Source organism: Tupaia chinensis, unplaced genomic scaffold, assembly GCF_000334495.1.
Source record: "Tupaia chinensis unplaced genomic scaffold, TupChi_1.0 Scaffold000709_1, whole genome shotgun sequence".
Taxonomy (NCBI): domain Eukaryota; kingdom Metazoa; phylum Chordata; class Mammalia; order Scandentia; family Tupaiidae; genus Tupaia; species Tupaia belangeri.
The window spans coordinates 1,381,579-1,391,424 of record NW_006160232.1 but is presented as its reverse complement, the minus strand read 5'-3'; the positions used below and the strand labels follow the sequence as shown (position 1 = coordinate 1,391,424).

Sequence of the window (9,846 nt, the reverse complement as noted above, 5' to 3'; positions counted from 1 at the left end):
AGAGATTATATAGTCAATCTAGCAAGTAATAGAGCTAGAATTCAAACCTAGGTTAATCTCTAAGCTCCTGCATGTAATCACTGTGATGATATTTTTTATTAGATACCTTTGGCACAACTCTGGGCTTTTGTTTCCTCAACTCGCCCTATCATCTCTTTCAAAAATTTCCTTATCAGGGGCCAGCAGGTGGTGTGGTGGTTAAGAGTGCTGGAGTTCCACATGGCTGACTGTGGTTTGCGTCCCAGACCTGGCAACTTTTTGTCTCTCTCTTGCTGTGTCCCTCTCTGGTCAAATTTACATAGATAAATTTTTAAAAATTATTTTTTTAAAAACAGTCCTTACCCTTTCAAAGCCAAAAACAAATTAGGTATAACCATACTTCTGAAATGTATTATCTCACCTACAGGAATCTGATCTGTGAAAACCTAGAAAGTTTGTTAAGAAACCACAATATGTGCTCTCCTGCCAGTCCCAAAATCCTGTACAGGAACCCCCGGTTTCTCCGGTTGGCTTTCCTGCAGCTTCATCACCAGCAGCAGAGTGGGGTGTTCTGTGATGTCCTTCTGCAGGCAGAAGGTAAGAGATTGGCGGGAACTCAACTGAAAACTCCATAGAATAAGGTAAAATAAGTGTAAGGCCAGGGGACAAAGAACAAAATCAAGAAAATATCACCGTAGATACTGTAAACCTTTTGGCAAAGAACTATTTCTAGCTTAATTACTGTTAAGAGTGAATTTGTGACTTAGCTTGTTTTTTCCCAAAAATGAAACTGATTGTAAAGTTTTGTAAGTGAAAATTTTGTTCTGTAAGTTTTTCTAAGTTTGTAAGTTTTTTATAGGATTTCGTAAGTTTTTTCTTATCTTCAAATTGGTAACTTCATTGCTGGGTGTTAGAACTAAAAACATACAGAGACTAGCATGTGGCATGGTAGTTAAGGTGCTGGACACTCCCACATGGCCGACCACAGTTCGAGCTGGACCTGGTAGCTTGCTTTCTCACTTTTTCTCTCTCTCTCTTTTTCTGTGTATCTCTCTCTGGTCAACTTAAAATAAATAAATGATTAAAGAAAATTAAATAAATAATTCTTAAAAAAAAAAAAAAAAAGAACTAAAAACGTACAACTTGGAGCCAGCAAATGGTGTGACCAACCATGGTTCAAGTCCCAGACCTGGCAGTTTACTTTCTCACTTTCCCTTTCTCTCTTTCTAATCAAATTAAATAATGATAACAACAAAATTGAATAAATAATTATTTTTTTGAATTGAATAAATAATTCTTTTAAAATATATAGTTTAGGGACCAGCAGTTAGCATAATGGCTATGTCGCTGGACTCCCACGTAGTCGACCGCAGTTCGAGTCCCGGACCCGGTGGCTTAAACTCACGCCGGGTGCGTGTGCGTGCATGCCCAAAATCCCGAGAGGAGAATGGAGGAGAAGGGATTGTGGCGTGACCATCCCCCCTGGGGGGGTGATTTCTCGCTTTCTGTCTCTCTGTCTCTCTCTGTCTCTCTGTCTGTCTGGCGAGCGCACGCGCCCTATAGCAAAAAACTCTCAAAAAAAAAAAGAAAAAAATATATATATAGTTTATTCCACTTCATACTGAAAATGTTACATCAATGTCCCAGTTTTTAAATTAAAAAAAAAAAAATCAGGCCCAGAAGATACTACAGCTGTTATATTGCTGGACTCCTACATAGCCAACCACTATTTGACCACAGCCCAACCCAGACCTTTAGCTTGAAACTCACACCAGGGGCGTAGGGTAGGGTGCGTATGCATGCATGCCCAAGGTCCTGAGAGGAGAATGGAGAAGGGATTGTGGCATATTCATCCCCCCTGGGGAGTGATTTCTCATTTTCCCTCTTACTGTCTTTGCACTAAGGCAAAAAACTCAAAAAATTTAAAAAAAAAAAAAAAAGGAAAGAAAAAAGAACATGAAAAGGAAATGTAAAAGGCTCAAAATTAGAAGTCATAGGCCCTGGATTTAAGCCTAGCATTCTCACTTAATAACTAAATACCAGGGGCCAGCAGTTGACATAATGGCTATGTTGCTGGACTCCTATGTGGTTGACTGCAGTTCGAATCCCGGTCCCAGCAGCTTAAACTCACTCCGGGCACATGTGCATGCGTGCCCAAGATCCCAAGAGGAGAATGGAGGAGAAGGAATTGCGGCATGGCCATCCCCCCTGGGATTAACTCACTTTCTCTCTCACTATCTCTCTCTCTCTTGCTCTGGCTCTCTGGCTCTCTCCTCCAGGGGAGTGCACATGTCCTAAGGCTAAAACCTATTAAAAAAATAAAAAAAGAATGATTCTTGCAGAGTTTGCAATCAGCTGCGGTTTGAGTCCCGAACCTGGTGGCTTAAAACATGCTGTCACATGTGCATTCATGCCCAAAATCCTGAGAAGAGAATGGAGAAGAAGGGATGGCTGTATAGCCATTCCTCCAGAGGGGTGATTTGTCGCCTTCTGTCGCTCTGGCAAGCACATGTGCCATATGACAAAAATTTCTCTAAAAAAAATAAGTAGGGACCAGCAGGTGGCATAGTGATTACATTGCTGGACTCCCACATAGTCGACTGCAGTTCAAGTCCCAGACCCAGCAGCTTAAACTCACACCAGGTGCGTGTGTGTGCATGCCCAAAATCCCAAGCGGCAAATGGAGAAGGGATCATATAGCATGGCCATCCCCCCTGGTGGGTGATTTCTTTTTTTTATTATTATTTATTTAATTTTATTTATTTATTCATTTATTTTAATTTGACAAGAGAGAGAGAGAAAGTGAGAAAGCAAGACACCAGGTCTGGGACTCAAACCGCGGTTGGCCGTGTGGGAGTGTCCAGCACCTTAACCACTACATCACCTGCTGGTCCCCCTGTCTGGTGGGTGATTTCTTACTTTCTGTCTCTCTACCTCTCTGTGTCTGCTTGTCCAGTGAGCACATGAGCCCTATAGCAAAATTTTTTCTCAAAGAATAAATAAAGGGGACCAGCAGTTAGCATAATGGCTATGTCGCTGGACTCCCACGTAGTCGACCGCGGTTCGCATCCCGGACCTGATGGCTTAAAACACAGTGGGCACATGTGCGTGCGTACCCAAGATCCCAAGAGGAGAATGGAGGAGAAGGGATTGCGGTGTGGTCATCCCCCCAGGGGGTGATTTCTCGCTTTCTGTCTCTCTGTCTCTCTCTGTCTGTCTGGTGAACTCACACGCCCTCTGGCAAAAACCTCTCAAAAAAAAAAAGCATAAATAAAGGAATAAATAAAATATACATATATACATATACACATACATACCAAATGGGCTAGTAACTTCATCTCACTGGGACTGTTCCTTCATTAATTAAGAAAACAGGATTATGAGGCCCAGGTACAATGATGCAAGCAGCAGGGGGCCACTCTGTGATCTTAGAGTTATATAAGAGGCCACGTCAACTTGAAAATGCAACGCACGCTCATGTGCCTGTAATCCTAGCTGGCTGGGAGACTGGGGGAAAGATTGCAACGTGGTGATGAGATCCTGTCAGGTACCTGTCTTCCTCTCTTTTCTCTCTTTAGAAAGTAATAAACTCTTTTTTTAAAAGGATGGGTTAAGATCAACAAATGGCATAATGGTTATGTCACTGGACTTTGACGTGGCTGACCACAGTTAGAGTCCCAACCTGGTAGTATGAAACTCAAGCAGGGCAGGTGTGTATGCATATCCAGGATTCTGAGAGAATGGAAGAGAGGGGACTGCAGCGTGTCCATACCCCCTGGGTGGAGTGATTTCTTGTTTTCTGTCTGTCTCTCCGGTGAGCACATGAGCCCTATAGCAAAAATCTCTCTTAAAAAAAAATACATATAAATATAAGGAGGATGGCAGTGATAGATATAGATTGGACAGTGGCAAAATGATAAAAAAAACGACACTCTGCAAGGCAGACCTAAATGTGCAGGTTGCCAATTTGCATCCAGAGGCCCATGTACCTAAATACCCCAGGGATGTGAGCGCCCATGATCTAGGCTAGCTGGAACAAGGGGCAGATTGCAGAAGTAGGACCTTGTAGTGTGGAATTATTTTTTTCTTAATAAAAGTTAAGGGGCTGTGGACCAGCACATGCCATAATGGTTATGTCACTGGAGTCCCATGTAGTTGACTGTGGTTTGAGTCCTGAACCCAGTAGCTTAAACTCTCTCCAAAAAAATTAAGGGACCAGCAGATGGCATAATGGTTATGTCATTGGACTCCCACATAGTTGACCATGGTTTGAGTCCTAGACCCAGCAGCTTAAACTCATGCCAGGCACGTGTACTTGCATGCCTACAATCCTGAGAGAATAGAGGAAAAGGGATTGCAGTGTGGCCATCTCCCTTGGGGGGTGATTTCTCTCCTGCCTCTCTGTCTCTCCAGCAGACACATGCACCCTCCAGTAAAAATCTCTCTTAAAAAAAAAAAAAGTTAAACAAAAAGGGATTACTAGGTGGTGTAATGATTATGTCATTGGACATATGACACTGGTATATGACAGGGCCAGCAAGTGGCATGATGATTAAGGATCTAGACTCCTACATGGTTTAGCATGGTTCAAGTCCCAGACCTAGCGGCTTGAAACTCATGCCAAGCTCATGTGTGCATGCCCAAAATCCTGGGAGGAAACTAGAGGAGAAGGGATTGAAGTATGGTCATCCTCTTGTTATAGGGCACATGCACTTGCCAAAAAGACAGAGAGACAAAAAGCAAGAAATCATCCCCCAGGAGGGAAGGCCATGCCACAATCCCTTCTCCTCCATTCTCCTCTTGGGATCTTGGGTATGCATGCACACACGCCTGACGTGAGTTTAAGCCACTGGGTCTGGGACTCAAACTTTGGTCAACTACGTGGGAGTCAGTGACATAGCCATTATGCCAACTGTTGGTCCCTCCTCACTCTCTCTCTCTCTCTGTCTCCAGCAAGTGCACACACCCTACAACAAAAAAGATAAATATAAATAGATAGATAGATAGATAGATAAAAATTTTTCTATATGGCATGTGTGCTCATGGGTGGAGGGAGTGAGAAAGCACATCTTAGGGAGGATGCCCATTCCACAGTATCTCCTCCTTCATTCTCCTCCTAGGATTTTGGGTATACGTGCATATGTAAATAGCATGTTTTTCAAGACCCTCTGTCCAGGACTTGAATCACAGAGTCAGCCACATGGGATCCAGATGCCTTCATCACCACAACACTGGCTGGACCTCCACTGTGTTTTTCAAGCTACCAGGGTCAGGATTGGAACTGCTGTCAACATCTGGCTCCCTACCACTAGACACAGAGCCAACCCAACATTCATTCTTAATTTTTTTAAAAATTTGCTATAGGGCATGTCCACTCACCAGAGAAAGCGAGAGAACATGAGAAAGTACCCCCAAGAGAGGGATGGTCATGCCATAGTCCCTTCTCCTTTGTTCTCCTCTCAGGATTTGGGGCATTGCATGCACACACACCTTATGTATGTTTCAAGCCACCAGGTCTGGGACTTCAACCATATAGTCAGCTATGTGGAATCTAGCCACCTTCACCACACCACTGGCTGGCCCAATTATTATTATTATTATTATTGTTGTCTTTAGGACAGCACATTCGCTGGACAGACAGAGAGATGGAGAGAGAAAAAATGAGAAATCAGTCCCCAGTGGGGTTGGCCACACTGCAGTTCCTTCTCCATTCTTCTCTGGGCATTGTGGTCATGCACGCACACATACCCAGTATAACTTTCAAACCACTGGGTCCAGGACTTGAACTGTGGTCGACCATTTGGGAGTCCAGTGCCTTAACCACTATGCTACCTCCTGGCCCCCACTTTTTTTTTTTAAAGCCAGAAGGCACTTGTGGACACCAGAGAGTTAAAGTACCCCCATGGAGCCCAGTCATGCCACAATCCCCTTTCCTCCATTTCTCCTTCCATCAGCATCTGGGCGAGTGCACACATGCTTTTCAAGCTGCTAGAGCCATGTGTCAGTCACATGAGATCCATGTATGTTCTCCTACACAGCACCTAACCACTGTGCTATAAGGGCCTATCCCAAATTTTAATTTTTAATTGAGATTTTTGCTATAGGGTTCATGCACTCACTGGAGAGACAGAGAGAGAGACAGACAGAAAGCAAGAAGTCCATCCCATGGGGGGATGACCATGCTGAAATCTCTTCTCCTCCATTCTCCTCTTGGGATTTTGGACTCAGGCACACACATGCCCAGCGTGTTTTAAGTTTTATGGCGCCAGGTCCAGGACTTGAACCATGATTGGCCATTTGAGAGTCCAATGACGTAATCATTATGCCACCTGCTGGTCCCCAGAAGATTCATTCTTTAATTCAAAATAATAATTTTAAAAAGTACCAGTAGCCTCTTATATGTTAAACACTGATAGTCTGGGTATATGGTATATATAAGTTTCCTCTCTTAAAGAAATCATGTAAGGAAAGACATTCAAATAACTAGTGCATTCAAGTAACTGTGCAGTATATTGAAAATACAATCGGAGGGGCCAATGGGTGACATGGTGGCTCCCACATGGCTGACCAGAGTTTGAGACCTGGACCTGGAGGTTTGCTTTTTTTTTGGGGGGGGGTGGGGTGGGGGGAGGTTTTTTGTTATAGGGCACATGTGCTTGCCAGAAAGAAAGCAAGAAAGCACCCCCCAGGGAGGATGGCCACGCTGCAACCCCTTCTCCTCTATTCTCCTCTCGGTATCTTGGGCACGCATGCACACGCACCCATTGTGAGTTTAAGCCACAGGGTCTGGGACTCGAACCACTGTGGACTGCATGGGAGTCCAGTTACACAGCAATTACGCCAACTGCTGGTCTCATCCTGGAGGTCTGCTTTTTCACTTTACCTCTCTCTCTCTGTCCCTGATCAAATTAAAAAATAATGATGTGAAGTCAGCAGGTGGCGTGGTAGTTCAGTGGCTGGGCTCTCACATGGCTGACTATGGTTCAAGTCCTGGACCTAGCCCAAGATCCTGGGAAGAGAATGGAGAAGGGATTATGGCATAGTCATCCTCCTGGGGGCAGGGGTGATTTCTTACTTTCCCTTTCACTTTCTCTGTCTCTCTCTCTTCAGTGAGTGCATGTGCTGGAGGGCCAGTAGGTGGCATGTTGGTTAATCCCACATGGCCAACTCTGTGCTTGGAGTCCTAGGCATATGTAGAGGAGTAGGAGGAAGTAGGGAAAAATTTTTTCCAGGGAGAGAGAGAAACATATACAGAGGTTCAGAATATTAGCAGGGGGTTGTAAATGTTTCATTAGAGCTGGAACAGAGCCTGTAAACAGACTGACCAGGGCCAGCAGTTGGCATGGTAGTTAAGGCCCTGGTCTCCCACATAGCCAACTGCAGTTCAAGTCATGGACCTGGCAGCTTGAAAATCACACAGAGCTCATACACGTGCACACCCAAAATGTTGAGAGAAGAATGGAGAAGGAATTGCAACATGGCCATCACCCCTGAGGGGTGATTTATCACTTTCCTCTGTTTCTCTCTGGTGAGCACATGAACCCTATGGCAAAAAACTTTAAAAAAAAAAAAAAGAAGAAGAAGAAGAAGAAGAAAACCATTATACTGAAACCACATAGTCAACCACAATCTGAGTCCCGGACCTGGTGGCTTAAAATTCACGCCAGGTGCATGTGCATGCATGCCTAAAACCCCAAGAGGAGAGTGGAGGAGAAGAAATTGCAGCATGGCCATCTCCCCCAAGGGATGATTTCTCACTTTCTGTCTCTCTATCTCTCCAGCGAGTGCATGTGTCCTTTAGCATCTTGCGAAAAAAAATTAAAGTTATATTGACTAGATATGGCTGGAGTAATTAGCAGTCATGTTAGGTCTGAGGTGTCATGTAAATGAAGCAGGTCACTATGAAGTATTGAACAGTTTTAAGCAGGAGGCCGTTATTAAATACCTCCCTTATAAATAAAACTCATGCTGCATAAAAATCACTGGATAGTTACTGAGCCCAGATAGAAGGCTGTGGGTTTTTTTAAATTATCTATTTATTTTTATCCATCATCATCATTATTATTTCTCATTTGCTATAGGGCATGTGTGTTCATGAGAGAAAGAGAAGAGAGAGAGAGAGAGACGCTCTTTCAGAGAGCTGCCAGGTCCATGACTTGAACTGCAGTCAGGCACATGGGAATCCAGAGCTCAGCCAGCATACCACCTACTTGCCCTAGGAGGCTTTTATTTTTGTTTTATTTTTTAAACTTTATTTATTTATTTATTTTTATTTGACCAGAGAGAGAGAAGGTGAGAAATCAAGTGGTCAGATCTGGGAATCAAACCGTGGTTGACCATGTGGGATGGGAGTCCAGTGCTCTTAACCACCATGCCACCTGCCAGCCCCTAGGAGGCTGTTTTTAATCCAAAAGAGAGGGAATGGTGTCCTGAACTAAGATACTGAGAACAGAGAAAAATGGGGCAACCCATAGTTAATGGTTAAGGCAGCTAGATCCCAAATGACCAACTGTGGCTAGAATCTTGGATCTGGTGCCTTGAAAAACATGCTGGGCACAGGTGTATGCATGCTCAAAATCCTGAAAGGAGAAATGGAGAAAGGATTTGTGGGGGTGAACATTCCCCATGTGGGGTGCTTTCTCAGTTTCCCTTCCCATGAGCATATGCACCCTCTGGCAATTAAAAAAAAAAGATACAGAGAATAGAGAAAAATGTAGAAGCTATTGAAGTGAATGTGTTAAACTTACTGAAATGGTTAAAGGCATAGTCTATTTTGGGTCAGCCCCTTAGCCCAGTGGTCAAGGGACGCTTGTGTGGCCAACTATAGTTCAAAACTTAGTCCCAGAATCTTGAAAAACACACTGGACATGTGTACACTGCATACCTAAAATCCCAACAGGACAGAAAAATGGAGGAGACAGGATTATGATGTGGCTACATTCCATTAAGGATGTGCTTTCACCTTCTCCCTCTTTTCTCCTCTTTCTCTGTCTCTCTCTGTTGAGCATATGCACCCTGTGACTTTTTTTTAAAGTTTTTGCTATAAGGCACATGTGCTTGCTGAAGAGAAACAGCAATAGAGAAGGAAAGTGAGAAATCACCCTCCCCTTGTGGGTGGGGGGGATAACCATGCCACAATCCCTTCTCTTCCCTTTTTTTTTGGAGAGGTTTTTGCTATAGGGTGAGTGCACTCACCAGAAAGACAGAGACAGAGAGATAGAAAGCAAGAAATCACCCTCCACGGGGTATGGCCTCACCACAATCCCTTCTCCTCCATTCTCCTCTTAGGATTTTGGGCATGCATGCACGCACACTCACCCAGCATGAGTTTAAGCCACCGGGACCGGGACTCGAACTACAGTTGACTACATGGGAGTCCAGCAACAGCCATTATGCCAACTGCTGGTTCCCTTCTCCTCCATTTTCTTCTCTGGGTTTTGGGCACACGTGCACATGAGTTTTTCAAGCCACCGGGTCTGGGTCTTAAACTGCAGAGATAGCCACGTGGGATCCTGCTGCCTTAATCACAACACCACCTGGCTGTCTCCTGACAGTTTAAAACAAATGAATAATAAGGGACCAGCAGTTAGCATAATGGCTATGTCGCTGGTCTCCCATGTAGTCCACCACGGTTCACGTCCCGGACCTGGTGGCTTGAAATTCATACTGGCAGCGTGTGCGTGCATGCCCAAGATCCCAAGAGGAGAATGGAGGAGAAGGGTTTGCGGCGTGGCCATCCCCCCTGGGGGGTGATTTCTCGTTTTCTGTCTCTCTGTCTCTGTCTGTCTAGCAAGCACACACACCCTATGGCAAAGACCTCTCCCCCCCCCCAAAAAAAAAAAAAAAAGGCCAAGATTCTGCAGTCAC

At 44.4% G+C, this 9,846-nt stretch overlaps 1 protein-coding gene across 2 annotated transcripts in view; it reads left to right on the top strand.

Annotated features, from left to right (window-relative positions):
* The first annotated feature begins 451 nt into the window (after positions 1 to 451).
* The window catches only part of BTBD18 (BTB domain containing 18), an 18,685-nt gene continuing 9,290 nt past the window's right edge, over positions 452 to 9,846 (top strand). For both annotated transcript variants that reach the window (XM_027776729.1, XM_027776728.1), the window contains exon 1: positions 452 to 576. In XM_027776729.1, coding sequence (XP_027632530.1) covers positions 453 to 576 — 124 coding nt within the window. In that variant the 5' untranslated portion in view covers position 452. The remainder of the gene's footprint in view (positions 577 to 9,846) is intronic.